Genomic DNA, 20,767 nt, shown 5'->3' with positions numbered 1-20,767 from the left:
CATTTGAGGAGGCAGATAAAAAGCACCCGCTTTCCCATGCCTTCAGCCTTCACCTGAAATTCCCAATTCTTGAATTTCATTTTCTCTGCTTTGTAGAGAGCACAAGCCACTGACAAAACAGCAGCACAGACCTCACCTACAAATCTGTGAACATTCTGTTAGTGGTACCTAAGGAGCTATGAGTATATGTTGCAGTTCTCATTTTCAGTTCCTGCTGGACAACATATTTCCTTTCTTACAGAGAAGCATTTGGTGTTATTTTCAGTATCAGTATTTGAATGTCTTCATTAAAAAAACTAAACCTGTAAGCCAATGCTTGACTTCTTTTAACTTACAAAGTTCATGTTTTTTACAGCCAGGCTACCTTGCTTTGGCCCCTCAGCAGTATTCATTAACTACACAAATTTGACTTTTGGAGCAAAGTCTTTACTAACATGCATGTGCACAAGCATGTGAATACCACTGGCAGAAATTACAACATGCTGATCTGGTTCAAATTAAAATTACACAATGTTTCTTCCTCCTTCTCATGAAACTAACATACTAGTAAAAAATAAAGCTTTACTGTGTAGATTAAGAACTCAAAAAACTTCAAGACTTGTCATAGTTTTCAGCCCTCAGAAAAGTTCCAGGCATAATATTTAGAGGTACCAGACAGACAAATAATAAGACTGACAGTTCCAATTCTGCTGCCTAAATAGAGGCGGAAATCAGCAGTATGTGAAGCATGGGAAAAGGTTGTTCTGCCCCGCACACAAGTGGGGAGCTGGGTAGGATGTGAAGCAGTTCACTGAAAAATCACAAAATAGCAGCTGAAGAGAGTTGTAAACCCATTTTCCTTTTGCCTATCCTCAGGCATAAACCCCACCCCTTAGCTCCTCTTGGAGGGCAGTTATTCTATTTCCAGAACAGAAAACATAGCACCAAGTTGCACCAAAACAGATGCATTATACAACTGATGGCATACCTCACCACAAATGACAACATTCTAAGTCCCTGTCATGGGTTAGTACAGTTTGGTTTTTTAGTTATAAAAGAATGTAGAATAATTCTCCAGGTCAGGACCTGGGAATTGCTTTGGAAGAGACAGAGACCTATCACAGAGTTAGTTAGAATATTGGCATTTGTTTTAACCACTGAAATTGTTAGCTGCGACTTTGGGAAGTACCATATAAAACCCCTTGATTTCCTGTAGGTGGGCTTTTTCCTTCTTTCCTTTGGCCAGAGACAGACAGGTAACATCGAGCTGGGCCTGCTGCTCCCCCTTTTTGTGGGGAGCTGGCCTGAGGCCTGGCCGGATTCCATCGGCTCCCGGGTGAAGGGCAGCGGGGAAGGAGAGGTTGCTGCTTTACAACAGCTACTTTCTTCAGACTTCCCTGGAGCAGTGAGAGATCTCTGCTGGGCCCTGATAAGAGCTATGGGCACCATTTAGGCCAAGGCCACCCTGATTTACACCAAGGCGTGGGCTGAGAAGGCATTTATGATCCTGCCTGGGTTTTTTGTGATTCCGGACTGCCCGAGTGCTCTGATCTCTGATGTTTCTGTGAGTTCTTCCTCCCTCATCAGCTCGGCCTTGAACATCTAACACCACAAGCTCTCTCAGAGAGAGAGACAAAGACTCCAAGCAGATTTAACTCTTTCTTAGCAGCATGAAGCTTCCAGAGCTTAGCTCTTCTCTGAGAGAATAAGAAAGGACAGAGTGAACATAAAGAACAACAGCATGAAGCCAGTAGAGCAAGAGTGAAAAGACTTTTGGGACAGAGGGTTGAAGAGCTGGTTGCTCTATTCTTACTTGAGCCATGGAAATGAACTCTATATTTAGATTATCCCTTTAAATCATGGGAAAAATATGCATTTGGGGAGATGATTGTTTTAATTTGTGTGTGGATTTGAGCAAAAGTGTTTGTGATGAACTAAGTAATATCCTATAAGATGCTTCAACAGAGATAAAGATGAGAAGCCCCCTGCACCAGTGAAGAAGTGAAAAGATATCTCTGTACTAGAAGGTGAAGAATCCTTTGCTTTAGAGTTATTCATCTTTAAAAGGTGACACCCCAGTATGCAAAAGCCTAAGACCCATGACCCATCAGCAGCTTAGGAAACTGCTCCTGGGAGGGTCACAAAGGCAGGTTTCTCCGGGCAGTTGTTTTTGTGACAGTTTAAAAAACCCACAAGAGAACTGTTCTAAGTTGTCAGTGGGATCCATGACTCTAAAAGATACTCTTCCCCTAATGAATTGATGAAAGACTATAATCAGATAGTGAAACTGACTGAAAATTACAAGTTTTGTCTCTTTATGTTGTTTTGTAAGAAAGTGAACAGTTTGTAAGGGGAGGGGAGAGTGTTTTTGAAGTTTCATTCCATTTTAGGTTTTTTTCAACTTTCTTTTTTCTATTTTTTCAGTGTATGTTATTAAGATTATTTGTTAATTTTAAGGTTGTGAGCCTGATTTGTTTTTCTCCTAGTCTCTCTCCCATAGAAAGAGTAAGTACCAAGACTAAAATTTAGTGAATGTGAAACCACTACATTAATTGGTGTTTCTGCCCAGTTTAAAATCAAAACTATGACAGTCCCATAGATATTACTTATTCACAAAGGTGTGTAAATGCAAATCACTTCCTTTAAAGAAATCTACAGTAGCTAAGAAAAAGGTAGAAATGTGATTTTAAGAATCCCTTATCCAGTGCAAAGTTATTAAAAAGAAAGCCCAAAACCCAACCCAAACAAATCACCCAGCTAGAGACCCTGCAGCACATGGCTACCTAAGAAAGGGAAAAGTACCAGTTGGTCTGTATATCCATTAGCATTGAACAGATCCTTGAGCCCCACCATACATAGTGTTATATTTCATGTAAAAGGGCCTAGACTGGGAGAAGGGGGAAGGGAAAAAACAGAGTTTAACAAGGAAAAAAGAAACGTGGGAAGAAAACTCAGTAGGAAAAACATCTTGTTTTCTGCAGACAACTGTTGAATTTTGATTATGATTGAAGATTACTGCTCCTAAGCTAAAACTTCATATGCTCATCTCATGTCAGCATGACAGTCATTTGAACTCAAAGCCCCCCTCAAACAGCATAGCTGTAAAAAAACCTTCAAAAAAAGGCGGTTGTTTTTTTCTTTTCCAGGACAAAAACCTGGAAACGCAAGCATCAATAATGGTTACTCTAAAACAGGTTACTACAGCTGTATCTAAATGTCAGAATAACAATATATAGAGAAGGAAAGGAAAATAGGAGCAATCATTTGCGTGCCACCTCCATTCCCCTTAAAAAGGCACTTTGCAAAGGACACCCCCCACATACATAACGACTATACAGGGGGACTTTAACTGCCCCAACTGAGTCCCACATGGCTGGTTCCCACAAGCCATCCAGGGTCAGATCTCACCAGTGACAGCACAGGAAAACATAATGCAAGTGTAGGCTGACAGTGAACAGTCCAGGCTGGTATTCCAAAGGCTTATCTCTTCCTGACAAGGGAAAGCAAAGTAACATTCTTTTCACCCATTTAGGATGTATCATTCAACAGTAATAATACTGCGCAGTATTATCATAGAATACTTTGGAGTTGGCAGGGATCTTAAAGATCATCCAGTTGCACCCATACCTGCCATGGGCAGAGACAACTCCCACTAGACCAGGCCCCCATCCAACCTGGCTTGAACGCTGCCACTGGTGGTGGCATCCACAGGCTGATTTATTCCAGTGACTAATGATATACCAAATAATATGTAAAATATTATTAGTTGTAATGCCACCACAGTCCCACTTGGAACAAGCGCACGTTCAGTGGCCACGGTACTGTTTAGGATTGATGCCAGTTGTCAAAGAGCTTTCCACTGCACCCTATTGGAGGGCTATTAATCTATGTAAACAAACACCAAAGTAAACACATGCTCTTATACTCCAGGAACACAGCCTGACCTGACAGTGCCTCACTGAAATCAGCTGAAGTCTTTCCTTCTACAAGACGTCCTTCAGAAACTCTTCCTTTCACCTGGATCTCTTCTACTCTCCTCACAGCAGGAAATCTACAATATTCCCTTGTATGCACCTGACAAGGAGGTCTCTGGTAAAGACCAGCCTCAAACCACACAGCAACCACACCCCACAAATACTTCTGAGGCTGTGTAAAAGCCAAGTTCTCAGTGCTGAAAATGGATTTCACAAAGCCCAGTGGGTCAGCCTGCCTGTTCAGTGCCACCATGAGAGAAAGGTCACACTCCTCTTGTTGCACACATATTCCTGCTACTTGCCTCACAGATGTCTCCCACTGGCTACAGTTCTTCATGAACTGCTCCAGTGCGGGCTCCCCTTGAGTTCACAAGTCCTGCCAGCAAACCTGCTCCAGCATGGGCTCCTCTCTCCACAGGCCTGCAGCTCCTGCCAGGATCCTGCTCCAGTGCAGGCTTTCCATGGGTTCACAGCCACATTCAGGCTTCCACCTGCTCCAGCGTGGGGTCCTGCACTCATCGCAGGTGGATATATGCTCCACTGTTGACATTCATGGGTTGCAGGAGGACAGCTGCCTCACCATGGTCTTCATCATGGGCTACAGGGGAATCTCTGCTCCAGTGCATGGAACACCTCCCATTTCCACTGACCCTGCTGTACGCAGGGCTGTTCTCATTCTCCTCTTCAGCTCCAGGTTATCCCACAGTTCCAACCCCCCCACTCTTCCTCCTTAAAGCTGTTACCCCAGCAGTGTTACCATCACTGACAGGCTCAGAGTTGGCCAGCAGTGGGTCTGTCTTGAAGCCAGCCGACATGGCCTCTGCTGGATGAAGGGGAAACTTTTGTCAGCTTCTTGCAGAAGCTACCTCTGTAGGATCCCAGCTCACAAAACCCAGCCAGGCAAACCCAGTACAACCCACTGAGTTGAAATAGGTTGTTACATGAAGAGCAGCAGGGAAAACACCTAAACTCCCAATGGTAGTCAAATTGGTTTGCCTTTCCACCTTCTTGGAAAGGAGAAAGCATATAGATGGATAAACAAGTTTAAGCACCTCTTTTTGGGCAAGATTAGGTAATAATCGTTCACTGAGTTTATAAACACCCTCTGACTACTGAAAAATAAAAATTAATTTAAAACCAAGTTGCCATTTACTTAATCATACAAATCAATTAGAGTAGCACTTAAATTTGTGCTTTTAGTCTCAGAAACCAGCAGAGCCATATGTTATACAAAACAACTTGTAAAAGTTCTTAAAATACCTTATTGGTGTGCACCAGGATTAATATTTACTCAGGCAAGCTAAACAGACATAAGCCAGGTCAAACCAGTTACAACCACTTAAAAAGTTAACAAGTAACTGAAAGTTGTTACTGTTAGTAACTGGGGGAACTGAAGTTGTTACTGTGTTGATACTAAAAACTAATACGTGTGCTAATACATTGTGCTAATATAGCACAATGAACTTGAGATGAAACTCTTTACACGCATTTGATTTACATGTCTGGAGCCTGGAGACAGTTGATGTATGCCAATCTACTCATCTTGAGATTCAGCAAGTGCAAGTACCCTCCAAGCACAGAGCGGCCTTAATTCTTACACCCATTTGAACTAAAATAGTTTAATCTCAGGCCCATGTGACTGATGCCCAAGAGGAGATAATTTACAGAATCAAGACTCCATTGCTTAGATGAGTGTCCGAATTTACTTGAAAGCAATATGAACATTGGACTACTCTTCATCTCCAAATTATGCAGGAATTTCTCCACTGTGATTAAAGAGACAACAAAAAAGGACTTCTTTGATTCTTACTACTTACCAGTTACAATAAGTACTTTTAGTCAAAATTACTGAAAGGGTAGCAAAAAATGCTTCCTATTTTTTTCTTATGGTGCTGTGTACAACCCACTTTGATCATCTTTTGACTCATGTGGCTGTCTCACAGAGCTACAGGTGAGAGAATAAGTAACCAGAGGGACAGTTATAAATTCTAGCAGGACTCAGGGGCTTGTGTAGTACCTGTAGTTATACTTCACAGGTATTTGTATTCATTTAAACTGGCTAAATTTTCAGATTACAATGTGTCCCTAATCTACTCAGAGGAAAACAGGCAGTGTCCAATCACCATTCAAAAGTAAAGAGTAATGCAGTTCTCTAAAAGCAAAAGTTTATGTTTGGAGTTTTTTGGAGAAAAATAAATAAAGAGCCTAACCACTAATCATTACTACAGTATTCTGTTCATGTCTCCCACAGTTCATTTTTGTAACAACACTGGTAGAAAACAAAGGACTGCAGATCAGTAATAGAAACCAAGACAAGCATTTCATAGCCACTTAACCTACCACACCTTCTGGCATGTTTCTAGAGAACCAGAGAGTTATTACATATTTTGCTACTGTAATTTCTGAATCACCATGTGACTTCTGTTCTAATAGAAAGAGGGCTTGACAGCAGCAGTGGCATAACTATGTCCAGAATCCAACAGAAGAGAAAGATTCCTTCCTTTTTGCACTTATATTTTGAAGACACTTTCTTCTTTATGGAGTAAATACACATGTGGGGCCAAGAGAAATAATCCATTGAAATTCTAAGAGAAGAGGAGAACCAAACCTGAGGCAGATCCTCACGCTGCATTTAAAAGGAGTTTGCAGGGGAGAAGATATCAGCAGTACAGAACTGAAGGTCAGAAGGGGGATTATAAACTCAAATTTAGTGTGGATTATAAACTCGAGTTTAGCAGGTGCTTCTTTGACTCAGAGAGATTGCCAGTGTAGCAACAATGGATACTTCTGGATGTGAGGGATGATAAAAATGCAACATTTTAGACACTTCTTCTTAATCTTGTTATTTTAGAGGGAAAAATATCCTTCTCTGATACTTAAACTTTATTACATACCGAAGGATCTACTTGATCATTTGTTACTCCTCTCAAGACAATCTTCAATGGATGTTTCATGAAAGGCGCCAGGCAGAGCAGACCTTCCAAATAGTAGCCAATACCACGACTGGGGCAGCAGTCGTGTTCCAGCGAGCCTCCACACAGAAGACCAGGCTGATAATACAAGGTAGTACCTGGGGAAGAGGCCAGGGAAGCAAACCAAATGAGAGCACTGTAAAACACTGGCCATTGAAACAGCATAAAAAATACTTTGCAACAGCCTATGTAGGCAAATTGTAGGCAAATTGTAGGCAGAAGATTTTATGGAAGATTGCAGCACTTCCAGCACACTATTTACATGTCTGCAGCTAGCAAATGGGTCAACACATGAGTGTCTGACTGTCCTGCACATCATTTTCCTCCTTTCCCTTCCACTTAAAGCCAAGGATGTCTTAGCAATCTCCAATATGCTGATATAAGCAATTATTATTCTCCACAGAACATTCATCAGTCCATCAGACCATTGGAGTCTTGGCATATCTGATGGTAATTCACTTGCTTTACTTACCAACTGAAAATCATTGGAACACTTAAAAATAAAGAGAAAAACTCAGACCAGGTAAGGTTTTCACACAGGATGCTTTCCACTCTAACCAAACCCTTTTCTAAGCATGAATAAGCAAGTAGTCTGGCTAAGAAGTTTTGCCTCTAGAGGGTAAACATTTTTCTTCTATAAAAAATCAGTTCTTGTACAGAGGAAGCTTTGCACACTGTGAAATCCTGCATACGTAACAAAATACTCGTTTTAGCTCATGGGCAATAGAGTTTCCTTAGCTCTCTGCATTATGGTGGAGCAGTGAGCTTCTTGCATGTAATCAATTATTATCAAACTTGTCAACTTCATTATTTCTGATCTTCTCCATCAATCTTACCTGAACACCTCTATCAAGACAACACTTCTACTGCAGAAACTGATAAATCCTGAAGACCAGAACAGATGAAGCAGAAAAAGACAGATCTCACCTGTTTGGTTTATTTCAATCCGTGAGCCATTGGTCACTTTGTCAATCAGGCGAATAAAACTTGCTTCAAAATCTAAGGAGTAGAGCACAGTCAGAATTATAAAGTTTCTTAAAAGCTCAACACATTACTTGTCCTTTTACTCTTTCCTGCCTTCCATGACAGTAAGGCTACTCTCACACTTCAAGTTGTGGTACAATACTAACACATGTGAAAAGGCAATTCTCGTAAAAATAGAGATGGCAATGTGAGCCTCCATGCTCACAGGCATCTCAAATCAATTGAGATGCCCTCAGATGTGGCAGCTAGACTAGTCACACTCCTCTCCTTGGCATCTAGCACATAATACAAGTGAACATTTCTGACCACAGTGGATTGAGCGATTGCTCTTGTCCAGGATAAAACCTTTGACAATTTACAATTTACTCAGTACAAAGCAGAACATACAAATCACAGCAAACAGGACCCCATGTAAGCTAAGCATGACAAGCTAATAACAGCTTCACATTACCCTCTGTAAAAGTGTTAGCTTAAAAGAAGGGGACATTTAGACGTGAAGTGCTGCTGCTGCTGCATAGCTGTTTCACAAACAGAATTAGCTGTCTGCAGACTCTAAAATTTTCCATTTCCAAAACAGTTTTGGGCATACTTTAGGGCTAGAGAACCACAAGTCTTACCACCAGCTCTTTTCTTGCTTAGTGTGTTCACTACATGCTAACAGTTTGTGTGGAAGTAATTCCTCAGTTTCTCTCGATTGTGTGGACTCTCACTCAGAGACAATGAAAAGGCCAAGCAAATTTAACCCAAAACAAAACCAAAAATACCAACCAACCAACACCAAAAAGGAAATAACACACACACACAAAAGCTGAAAAAAGCCATCCCAGGGAGAACATGCTAGTTAGTATTGCAGTATCCCTACATGGTACATACTCAGTATTAAAGAACATAAGTGAATATATGCAGAACTCAAAACCCAGTTGGTTTTGAGAGCCAACAGCATCTGCATAATTTTAGGTTGAAGAACTCCCTTAGCAATAACCCTGTGTTACCTCTTACACAGTAATCATATTTTTCTTTCTATCTGTGACTCTAGGATGTAACAGATATTTAAATCACAGACATACCTGCAGAATTTACAGTTTGTCAATATTTGCATAACATGATTGATGCATCAGCCACACAACACTGGTTCTGCTCTCTGTTATGTCTATTTCTATGACAGCTTATATGTTTAAAAAGTTTATATGACTTTGAAAGCACTGGGGCATCTTCTAGTGCAAGAGAACGTCCTTGTGGACATAGGTTTCACTCTTGGAGAACATCATCAGCAGAGTTCACAAAAGTTCCAGTGACGAAAAGCAAAAAGAACTGTATGTCTAATTATCAACACAAATCAGGATTTATTATATTCTTCTGTTACAGTCATAGTTCACACTTGAACCCAGACTTTAAAAAGGCAATTCAAAGGCTTTTTAAAAAGACACGGCAGTATCTACAAACTTCACCACCACCAAATGCTCCATGGTAAAAATAAATACTTTGGATCATGGCAAATGTTATGTCAAGCACAAAACAACGCTTTGGCAGTTTTTGAGTAGAATTTTTAGCTACACACTGAAGGCTCCTCAGGAGGCAGAGAAGCATCTACCCCAGTTCTGAACTTCATAACACGGGTCCTTGCCCAAAAAAACAACTGAACACCATAAAAATGTTTCTTCCTCAAACATCCTAGTTTTCTTACTTCAGTTTATGATGAAATTCATCCTAGGATGTCAAAGGCTTTGTACAAGAATGAGAATGGTACTCCCTAAGAAAGGTTTCCCTTAAACAAATCTGGAGAAATGAGAATAAATTGTTTCTCCTCTTTCACCTCTTCTGTTTCGGCAAACCCTGACAAAAATCAAAGCATACAACGTGACCTATTAAAACTGCTCGAACGCGAGCTCCCACAAACACAAGGGAGCACACAACGCTTCGGCACGGGCGCGCGGGCAGAAACGACGGTCCGAGAGACAGGGAATTAACTCTGCTATCCCGACTGCGGAGCCACCGTTCACGGGGCCGAGAACCAGCTCTGGGGCTGTAGAGGCTCTGGCACACGCAGCGAGCGGGTCAGAGCCCCGCCTGGCCGCTCCCGCACCGCCTCCCGCCCGGCGCTGCCCCGCGGGGCGGGAGGGCGGCCGGGCAGCGCCAGCCCCAGCCCCATCCCACCGGGAAGGCTCGGCAGGGCAGCACCAGCCCCGGCCGTCCGCACCGGCCCTTGATGGCCCACTCGGGAGAAAAGGCGTGACTCCGCGGAAGGCAGGGCTGCCGAGCCCAGCCGAACCAGCGGGACGGGCATGGTACTTGCCCCGATGCCCCCGCCCCGCCGGGCAGCGAGGGAGGCTGACAGCAGAGACCGGCGGGTGTGTATGACAGCCCCCCTGCCCCGGCCTCCTTCACCGCCCTGCCCGCTCCCGCGCCTCCTCCTCTTCCTCCCAAAGCCCCGCGACCCACACGTGACAGCTGCGCCCGAGACTGGATGCGCGGAGCGCTCGGGGCAGAGCGCATCCACGGGGAGACGCCGGGACGGCTGGGCCCCCCTCCTCGGCGGGGACCGCCCAGACGGAGCCCGGAATGTCCCAGCTCCCAGCGAGGGTCTGCCCCCGCCCGGCAGCAGGTCCCGGACACAGCCGGCACCGCAGTTCCGCCGCCCCGCGAGCTCCTGCCCTGCGGCCGCCGGTGCCGCCGCTCACCGCGGAGACCGGGGTCCTCCTCCTTGGAGCGAATCTTGCGGATCTTCAGCGGGCGCCCGCTGAGCGTGGCCAGCACCAGGCGCTGCCGCAGGAAGTTGCACCCCGCGTAGCTGAGGCACTGCGCCTCGCCCGCCGCGCCGCCCGCCATCCCGGCGCCCACGTGGTTGGGAACAGGAAGCGCTGGGACAGCGGCGGGGGCAAAGGGCAGGGGGCGGGCGGGCGCTGGAGAGGTCGCACCGCCCCCCTGCTCCGCTTCCGCCGGGACCGCGGCGCGGCCGGGAGCGCCGGGCGGCGGGGTCGAGGCGAGAAGCGCCGGGCCGAGTTTGTCGCGGCACGGCTGGCGGCCTCTGTCTTCTCCTCTGCTCTCCCAACCTGCGTGTTTTCAGTTGAAACTTAAGGAGTGTGGAAGTGTCGGGAGGAGTGTCTGACCCGCTGCTCCTCCGGAAGATGCAGGCTCTCCTTCGACGGGCGGGTAAGGACGATCCGGAGCTGAACGTGATACCTTCACAAGGGTACTGCCCCTACATCGGAATGAGTCGGTTTCTTGGCACACGTTCCTTCGGCGGTACTCTGCAGTAATTTATCCCTGGCCACCTTAAGGAAAGCTGAGCGGAGAATGAGTCCTGCTCGCCGTCCTTGGGACAGCCTGTTTGCTTAATGACAGTGACAGAGTCCTGCTGTCCTTAAGGAGGAGGCTGATTAAAGCTTTCGGTCTCTTATTTTAAGAGAAACGTCAATTACAGTGGAGGTGTGACAATGCCAATTATTAGGCTACGTTTATGTGCCCCTAAAAAGAATTTTCTTAGAATGGAACAGTCTAGTTGAAAGGGATGTACAAGAATCATTTGGCCCAACTGCTTCACTTCAGGGCTTGTAACGAGTTAATGATTTGTTCATTGAACTTGCAAACACAGGATGACTCATGACTTTTAAGAGAATCTTTAAACTTGCAAACACAGGATGACTCATGATTTTTTAGACACATGTGCTATTGCTTAACAAGGCTTTTGAGTTTCAGGAAAAGGAACTGTAACTGTTTTCAGAAGATAGAAGACGGCCTCCTAGCAACAAGATAACACACATTGCGAAACCCACAGGATAACAGAAGAAAAGAACTGCATAAAACAGGACTGGAAGACCGTAACCGTGCGGCAGTTGGCGGAGCGCAGACTCCCCTGTCGCCCAGCGCTGCATTTGCTTATGCCCCGCTTGCTGTAATTAATAAAATTCTAATTGGGACTAAATCTTGAGTCGTGCAATTTATAACAATTTGGTGCCGTGACTCGGATGAGAATGTTCCGGTAGAATAGGAATACTGGGGAGGCGCCCCACCTCAAGGTGGCCCCAGGATCCCTGTAACCTACCCCGCTCTCACCGACGAACCTAAAACTCGGGACATAAGCAAAGGAGACCGGTCGACCCTATAAACTTTGTGCACAAAGGTCCGGACGAAGACGCAGGACACGTAAGTATTGCGTGGAATTACACGTGGGGAGCCGTTCGGTCGGGGTCGGGTATCCTGGAGTGTGCTGAGTGTGCTGTGTGAGAGGGGAGCCGGCAGCCGGACACCCCAAGTGAATGTGGACCCTCAGTAGTGCGGTTCCCATTGCCCGCGAGGGCACGGGCCACGAACAAGGGGAAGCGACTGGTTGCACATGTGTGAGAGAAGGCACTCCAGAAGATGGGACAGGGGAGGAGCAAGCCCCCTCCACCCATGAAACTCCCACCTGTGCCTAAAGACAGTCCGTTAGGATTCATGCTAGCTGAATGGAAGCAGTATCCTGGGACTAGAGATAAGGATAAGGCCAAAATGATACACTATTGTGTAGAAGTATGGGGTGGGAAAGAAATATCTAGGAATGGGGGGTTTTTTTGGCCTGTATTTGACAATGATTGGGTTAGGCAGAAACTCAACTAATGGGTAAGCACTAAGACTCCTTTAGTCAGGAGGAAAGCGACTAGGCAAGTATATGGGTTGAGACCCCGGGAGTGTTTTTATTAAGCCTAAAAGAAAAACCTGACTCTCGTGAAGATAAGAAAAGAGGGAAATGAGAGGAAGAAGTTCCCTTAGTTCCACCACCGTATGTACCACCACAAGCCCCTCCACTCCCGGATAATGAAAATGCACAGGAACAAGCTGAGACTCCACCTAGAGGTCCGATGACTAGACAAAGGGCGAGGCAACAGAATTTATACCCTTTAAGGGAAATGCCCATGGGGGGACCTCAGGCTGGGATAGGGTTTATCTCTGTCCCACTAAGCTCAGGGGATGTACGGGACTTCAAAAAGGAAATGGGGAACTTGTTAGAAGATCCACTAGGAGTATCAGAAAGAGTGGACCAATTCCTAGGTCCCAATATTTATACTTGGGATGAATTACAATCCATATTGGGCATCCTTTTCACATCTGAAGAGAAAAACGTGATTAGACGTGCAGGAATGCGCATTTGGGATGCCCAGCATGCACAAGGGCCACAAGCAGACCTTAAATGGCCATTACAAAATCCCAACTGGAATCATCAGAACCCAGAACACCGGGGACACATGCAGGATTTAAGAACAATAATCATCCAGGGCATCCGTGAGGCAGTTCCAAGAGGGCAGAAAAAAGATAAACCATTCAAAACCTGCCCCTTGGGTGCACCTTTGCCCGAGAAACTGCCCTGGTAGTTGGGGCAAAGGGGGAGCCTTTTGAAGTAAAATCAGTAAAGGATGTAGTAATTGAAACAGACAAAAATATTAAATTGGGTAACTTCTTAATAGTGCCAGAGGCAGAATATAATCTATTAGGAAGAGACTTAATAATAGAATTGGGGATTAATTTAGAAATAGTAGATAAGGAGTTAAAGATTAAGCTATGCCCCCTTAGCGTGGAGGATGAGCGGAGAATAAACCCTGAAGTATGGTATACACCTGAGAGTGTGGGACAAATGGATATACCACCTTTTACAGTTACCCTTAAAAATCCAGATATCCCCGTTAGGATAAGGCAATATCCCATATCCTTAGAGGGACGAATGGGACTTAAACCTGAAATTGATAGACTGGTTAGCAAAGGACTACTGGAATCTTGCATGTCACCATTCAACACACCAATACTCCCCGTCAAGAAGCCAGATGGCACTTACAGGCTAGTCCATGACTTAAGGGAAATTAACAAAAGGACTGTAGCTCGCTTCCCAGTAGTAGCTAATCCATATACCTTATTAAGTAACTTGGGGCTTAATAATTGTTGGTATAGTGTAATAGACTTAAAAGATGCCTTCTGGGCCTGCCCCCTTGCAGAAAGTAGGCGGGATTATTTTGCCTTTGAATGGGAAGATCCAGAGACCCATAGGAGACAGCAATTGAGGTGGACCATGTTACCTGAAGGGTTTACGGAATCCCCTAACTTATTTGGACAAGCACTAGAACAAATCCTCCAAGATTACAAGACCAGGCCAGGAGTAACTTTGGTACAGTATGTAGATGATTTACTACTAGCAGGGGAAAGAGAGGACAACGTTCGAAAAGAGAGCACAAAGCTACTAACCTTTTTGGGACTTAAAGGCTTAAAGGTATCAAAAGCCAAGTTGCAATTTGTGGAAGAAGAAGTTAAATATTTAGGCCACTACCTTAGTAAGGGTGAAAAAAGAATTGACCCTGAGAGAGTGAAAGGTATATTAGCCTTGCCACCCCCAAAGAACAAGAGGCAAATTAGGCAGCTTTTGGGACTAGTAGGATATTGCAGACAATGGATTGAAAACTATAGTAGCAAGGTTAAATTCTTATATCAAAAACTTAGTCAAGAAGGTTTAATGAAATGGACCCGGGAAGATGAAGAAAGTTTAAAAGGAATACAACAGGACTTAATCCAAGCCCCCATACTCAGTCTACCTGACTTTAAAAGACCCTTTTATTTATTCATAAACACAGATAATGGAACAGCCTACGGGGTATTGACTCAGGATTGGGCAGGGAAGAAGAAACCTGTGGGGTACCTATCCAAACTGTTAGATCCAGTTAGTAAAGGATGGCCTACTTGCTTACAAGCAGTTGTAGCCTGTGCGCTCCTGACGGAAGAAGCACACAAAATAACATTTAACAGCGAATTAAAGGTGTTATCTCCTCATAATATTAGGGGAATTTTACAACAAAAAGCAGATAAGTGGATTACAGACTCCAGACTTTTAAAATATGAAGGCATCCTTCTAGACTCCCCTAATTTGACCCTAGAAGTGACGGGCTTGCAAAATCCGGCCCAATTTTTATATGGGGAGCCAGATGAAAAGGAATTAGCTCATAACTGCATGACAACTATTGAAGAGCAAACTAAAATAAGACCAGACTTAGAGGAGGAAGAATTAGAAACAGGGGAAAGGCTATTTGTAGATGGATCATCACGGGTTATAGAAGGAAAAAGAGTGTCAGGCTATGCAATTATAGGGGGACCGGAACTAGAGGTTATAGAATCAGGCCCCCTGAATAAAACTTGGTCTGCACAAGCCTGTGAATTGTATGCTGTAATAAGAGCATTAGAAAGATTAAAAGATAAAGAAGGGACAATTTATACAGACTCTAAATATGCATTTGGGGTAGTGCACACCTTTGGGAAAATATGGGAAGAAAGAGGATTAATGAACTCCCAGGGAAAGGATTTAATACATCAGGAATTAATCAAAAGGGTATTAATAGCATTGAGAAAACCTAAGAAAATTGCGGTGGTACATTTGAGAGGACATCAGAGAGGAATAGATTTTAGAAGTAGAGGAAACAATGCAGTAGATCAGGAGGCCAAGAAAGCCGCTCTAATGATAATACGACAAAAAGAAAAAGGGGGGCCCGGGACAGAGTCATTGGATGAGGAGAAAGCAGAATACAGATTTACTAAAACAGAAGAGCAGAGGTTATCTCAATTGGGAATATGTAAAGACCAGGATGGAAAATGGAAACTCTCTGATGGACGAGAAGTATTGCCAAAAGCAACAGCGCTGGAAATTTTGCATAGAATACATGAGAAAACTCACTGGGGAACCCAAGCTATAGTAGATCAGTTTGGAATTAAATATATGTGTATTGGAATTCATAACCTGGCCAAACAAGTAGTAGTGGGATGCACAATGTGTTTGCAAGTGAACAGGGCCAACTTTAGAAAACAACCTCTGGGAGGATGACCATTAGCCCAAAGGCCGTTAGCAAACATACAAGTAGATTTTACAGAATTACCCAAGGTCGGGAGAGTGAAGTATTTATTAGTTATTATAGATCACTTAAATCATTATGTGGAGGCATTTCCCACCACCAGAGCTACCACACAAGCTGTGGTAAAAGTGCTGCTAGAAAATATAATCCCCAGGTATGGGGCACCTGAAACAATAGACTCCGACAGAGGCCCCATTTTGTGTCCAAAATCCTTAATGAAACAATGGAGTCCCTGGGAATTAAGTGGGAACACCATACTCCATGGCACCCTCAGAGTTCAGGACGGGTGGAAAGGATGAATGGGGAAATTAAAAAACAGTTAACTAAATTAATGATTGAAACCAAACTATCATGGACAAAATGCTTACCGCTTGCGTTGCTGAATATAAGAACCCAGCCAAGAACAGACATAGGTCTATCTCCTTTCGAAATGTTGTACGGGATGCCTTATCATGTAGAGAAGCCTTTAACCCATCCCAGTGTAAGAGACCAGGACATCAATCAATATATCACTGCCTTAATGGCATATTGAGAAGAAATGTGGAAGAAAGGTCTTATAGTACAATGACCCCCATTAGACATTGCACTGCATCAAATAAAACCAGGGGACTGGGTATTAATCAAAACATGAAAAGACACTACCCTAGCGCCCCGATGGGAAGGACCTTACCTTGTATTACTCACAACAGAAACAGCAATAAGAACAGCTGAGAAGGGATGGACTCACGCTAGCAGGATCAAGGGCCCTGTAAGAGAACCAGCTACCGAGTGGAAAGTTGTCAGCTCACCAGGAAGCCTGAAATTAAGACTGAAGAGATAAGTAAAAGACTGAATGAACGGATTTACAATTGAATATTTACCCAATCCATATTTAGTAAGGATGATGTTAGAATAAGATAAAGCGAACTGTAACTGTTACCCATTTGTATGTTATAACTGTAAAGTGTGCGGAGAAGGGTGGTGGACTCACTGCTATAGGGGAAGACCCCAAAAGGGGTTTGCACCCCTTGCTGGAAATTACAAAGAAATATTACTGATTGGCTACTAAACCTAAAAGTATCTCTTGGAGAATTAACTGTAGAATCCAGCGAATGGTGGGAGATATTTGCCAAAGGAGCAAATCCAGACTTGTATTGTCTAAACATGCCCAGCCCATTCATAGCAGAAATAGTTGAAAGGCGTTGCCAAAAGGAGCTACAGGATCTCAGGTGCAACTCTCCACAAGTTAAAAGAGCAAACTGGTATTCTCATGTTGTCCGAAGTCGCAGAGCAGGGCAATCCCTCCTGAAGAATTCCCCTGCTGCCGAGAAGATGATACCCCTCGTGGCTCGACGCACCCGAGTCGACGAGCGAGGCAGAGGGAGAAAAAGTGGTGGAGGAAAGAGCCTCGCTTATGGGACAACAAGGCGATGTTCGCTGAACTGCCAAAAGAATGGGACTGATAGTATTACTGAGTTATGGCATTGTCACCACCAGAGAGAGCTTTCAGAAAAGAAAGAATACCAAATAGCCAGTGAAACCAAGCACCCGAATCTGCACACCATAATATGGATGCTATCACTGTTAGTATGTTGTGCTACCGCAGAGCATGATAACCCCCATCAACCCTTTAAGTGGTCCTTGATCCGATGGGAAGACCATAAAGTATTGTCCTCCATGATTACCCCAGGGAATCCCTCTTTTCAGTGTGAATTGAAAGATCTTTTTCCAGTTTGGCCACCTGTATTCCTTGGGGCCTTTTATTTTTGTCCTGCCTCAAATCCCGGAAAACCATATTGTAACTATCCTGGGCATTATTATTGTGCGTACTGGGGATGCGAAACAGTATCCTATGGATTCCCCCCCGGAGGAGGAAAAGATCAATTCATATCCGTAAAATGGTATCCCTATGGATGTAAAGAACCCCAAATATGGCAAGACGGAGGGCTAGGACGGCGGGGGAATTGTAAAGGAATTTGGATAAATGTTACTAAAGGAGACGATCAATCTTGGGTAACAGGAAAACTGTGGGGGGCACGATTATGGGAACCTGGTACAGACAGAGGGGGACACTTTTTAATCAAAAAGGAGCCAGCACCACAAGACTCAGAACTTATTGGGCCAAATTCTGTGCTGCAGGAAGAACAGGAATTAGAACAACAATATAAGGGTCAAAGAGACAAGATAAAGAATAGTAACGCAGCCCCTACTGTTAAAGGAGTTGTAAAACAGGACTAGAGTATAGTGCATTGTGGAAAATAATGCAAGCTAGTTACCAATTATTAAATATAACACGTCCAAATTTGATACGAGAATGCTGGCTATGTTATAGCATTAGGCCTCCCTTTTATGAAGGTATAGGTAGTACACAAAAAGTACGACATATCAATGGAACCAATCCAGCGCAATGCCTTTGGAAACAGAATAAAACCGAAACACAAGGGGTAACCTTATCCCAAGTAACGGGTAAAGGGAGGTGTATAGGAAAAATACCACCAGAAAAAGAATACTTATGTGGAGTAATTATGACACAAAGAGAAGAGGATAAACCTGCAGGATGGCTCCTCCCTGCAGCGAATACAAAGTGGGTATGCAACAATATAGGCATCACCCCCTGTTTATCATTAAAGGTTTTTAATTATGCTTGAGATTACTGTATCCAAGTAACCATTGTCCCCAGAATAATTTACCACTCAACTGATTATATTTACCAGCAACATACTACTGCAGAGCATCATCTAGTAAAAAGGGAACCCTTTACGGCCCTGACCATTGCAACCCTGCTGACTATAGGAGGAGTAGGATCAGGGACAGGAGTAGCCCCCTTGATAAATCAGCAGAAAGAAATGAAGACATTGCGAATGTCAGTAGATGAGGATTTAGGAAGAATCGAGCAAGCCATCGATGGGTTAGTAAAGTCAGTAAGATCTTTATCTGAAGTAGTGTTACAACATCGCAGGGGTCTAGATCTTTTGTTCTTGCAACAAGGTGGCCTGTGTGTAGCCCTAAAAGAAGAATGTTGCGCATATGCTGACCACACGGGAGTAGTAATAGATACCATGACAGAATTAAGAAACCGACTAGAACAAAGGAAGCGAGAAAGAGAGGCAAACCAAAACTGGTATGAATCTTAGTTTGATTATTCCCCTTGGCTGACTACCCTGCTATCCACGATTGTGGGACCACTGATTTTATTGATACTCGGATTAACCTTTGGACCATGTATTTTTAATAAATTGATAACAATTGTGAAGGGACGCTTAGAAGCAGCATATTTAATGTTTATTAGAGCAAAATATGAATCGCTACCTAAAGACTCAGAAGATGAGAAATTAGAATGGGCCAGACAGGAATTAAAAAGATTCAATGAACAAATTTAGGCTGAAAGAAAAAGGGGGGATTGTAACGGGTTAATGATTTGTTCATTGAACTTGCAAACACAGGATGACTCATGACTTTTAAGAGAATCTTTAAACTTGCAGACACAGGATGACTCATGATTTTTTAGACACGTGTGCTATTGCTTAACAAGGCTTTTGAGTTTCAGGAAAAGGAACTGTAACTGTTTTCAGAAGATAGAAGACGTCCTCCTAGCAACAAGATAACACACATTGCGAAACCCACAGGATAACAGAAGAAAAGAACTGCATAAAACAGGACTGGAAGACCGTAACCGTGCGGCAGTTGGTGGAGCGCAGACTCCCCTGTCGCCCAGCGCTGCATTTGCTTATGCCCCGCTTGCTGTAATTAATAAAATTCTAATTGGGACTAAATCTTGAGTCGTGCAATTTATAACAGGCTGACCCAAAGGTAAATAAAGGAGGTTGTTAAGGGCTCTGTCCAAATGCCCCTTCCACACTGACAGGTTCAGGGCATCGCCAGACTTGACCACCCTCTCTATACAGAAATGCTTCCTAATGGCGAGTCTGAACCTCCCCTGGCACGGTTCTGAACCATTCCCACACATCCTATCACTTGATCCTAGGGAGAAGAGATCAGTACCTCCCTCTCCATTTCCCCTCCTCAGGGAGCTGTAGACAGCAAGGAGGTTGCCCCTCAGCCTCCTTTTCTCCAAACTAGACAATCCCAAAGCCCTTAGCAGCTCCTTACAGGCCATGGTATCCAGTCCTTCCACCAGCCCTCTGGCCCTTCTCCAGACACCTTCCAGGACCTTTCCATTGTTCTGAAATGGTGGAGCCTAGACTTGCACCCAGCAATCAAGGGGAGGCCCTGCCCTTATGCTGGACATGAAGGGACCATCGCCTCTTTGGGCAGCTAGGGATGTCAAGTTTGGCGCACCCAGGATGGGGTTTGCTGCCCTTCTGGCTGCCAGGGTGCACTGCTGGCTGCCACAGAGCCTGCTGCCAACCAGCACCCCCAGAGCCCTCTCTGCAGCCCCAGAGCTGCCCTTCTCCCAGTTTAGACTTGTGTCTGGCATTTCTCTATCCCAGATGCAGAATCTGGCATTTTGACTTGTCATTTTCATGTCACTGGTAATTGCGCAGTGTTCCACTGTATCTAGATCCCTCTCTCTGCAAGGGCTTTTGTCCTTCAAGAGAGTCAACAGCACCTTCCAGTGTTGCACTGCAAACTCAGATGATTTTCCATACAAATGATAACTATTTTTTATTTTACTAAATTGTTGTCCAGAGACTAAAACTTTTTTTTTTTTTTTTTTTTTTTTTTTTTTTAAACCCATGAAGGCACACTTTGGAGAAATTGAAGGAACTAAACCATCTTTTATTAGCTGCTGGCTCACTTTTGTGATCAACATGCATAAGGATTTTTGTCGTGTTGATACACTGGTCTGCAAGCTTTATCTCACAGAAAAGCAGAATGATTTAGTTTGGAAGGGATCTTTAAAGATCATCTAATCAGTCCTCATGCTATGGGCAGAGACACCTTCCCTGGACCCGGCTGCTGAATCCCGGACCCCATCCAACCTGGCCTTCAACACTTACAGGTCCCCATTGGGCATTCTCAACTTCTGTAGGCAACTTGGGCCAGAGCCTCACCACCT

At 44.2% G+C, this 20,767-nt stretch overlaps 2 protein-coding genes across 3 annotated transcripts in view; one reads left to right on the top strand and one right to left on the bottom strand.

Moving 5' to 3' along the window:
* RCL1 (RNA terminal phosphate cyclase like 1) overlaps positions 1-10,770 on the bottom strand; it is a 33,847-nt gene extending 23,077 nt beyond the window's left edge. Inside the window, exons 1-3 of the mRNA XM_040089976.1 lie at positions 10,588-10,770; positions 7,853-7,924; positions 6,848-7,023 (exon numbers count right to left, since the gene is read on the bottom strand). Of these exons, the coding sequence (XP_039945910.1) occupies positions 6,848-7,023; positions 7,853-7,924; positions 10,588-10,735 (396 nt within the window). The 5' untranslated portion in view covers positions 10,736-10,770. The remainder of the gene's footprint in view (positions 1-6,847; positions 7,024-7,852; positions 7,925-10,587) is intronic.
* An 88-nt stretch (positions 10,771-10,858) lies between these two features.
* LOC120765784 (uncharacterized) lies at positions 10,859-19,510 on the top strand. 2 transcript variants are annotated; one of them, XM_058424049.1, is made up of 3 exons: positions 10,859-11,059; positions 11,606-12,052; positions 16,458-19,510. In XM_058424049.1, the coding sequence occupies exon 3, from the start codon at positions 16,912-16,914 to the stop codon at positions 17,983-17,985; it is 1,074 nt and encodes a 357-aa protein (XP_058280032.1). In that variant the 5' UTR covers positions 10,859-11,059; positions 11,606-12,052; positions 16,458-16,911; the 3' UTR covers positions 17,986-19,510. The 2 variants fall into 2 exon arrangements, with proteins under 2 accessions (XP_058280032.1, XP_058280031.1); XM_058424048.1 differs by having other exon boundaries at positions 10,859-12,052.
* The last annotated feature ends 1,257 nt before the right edge of the window (positions 19,511-20,767 follow it).

This window comes from Hirundo rustica, chromosome Z, assembly GCF_015227805.2.
Source record: "Hirundo rustica isolate bHirRus1 chromosome Z, bHirRus1.pri.v3, whole genome shotgun sequence".
Classification (NCBI taxonomy): Eukaryota; Metazoa; Chordata; class Aves; order Passeriformes; family Hirundinidae; genus Hirundo; species Hirundo rustica.
Note: the sequence above shows the minus strand (reverse complement) of the source record. Positions and strands in the feature narration are given on the sequence as shown.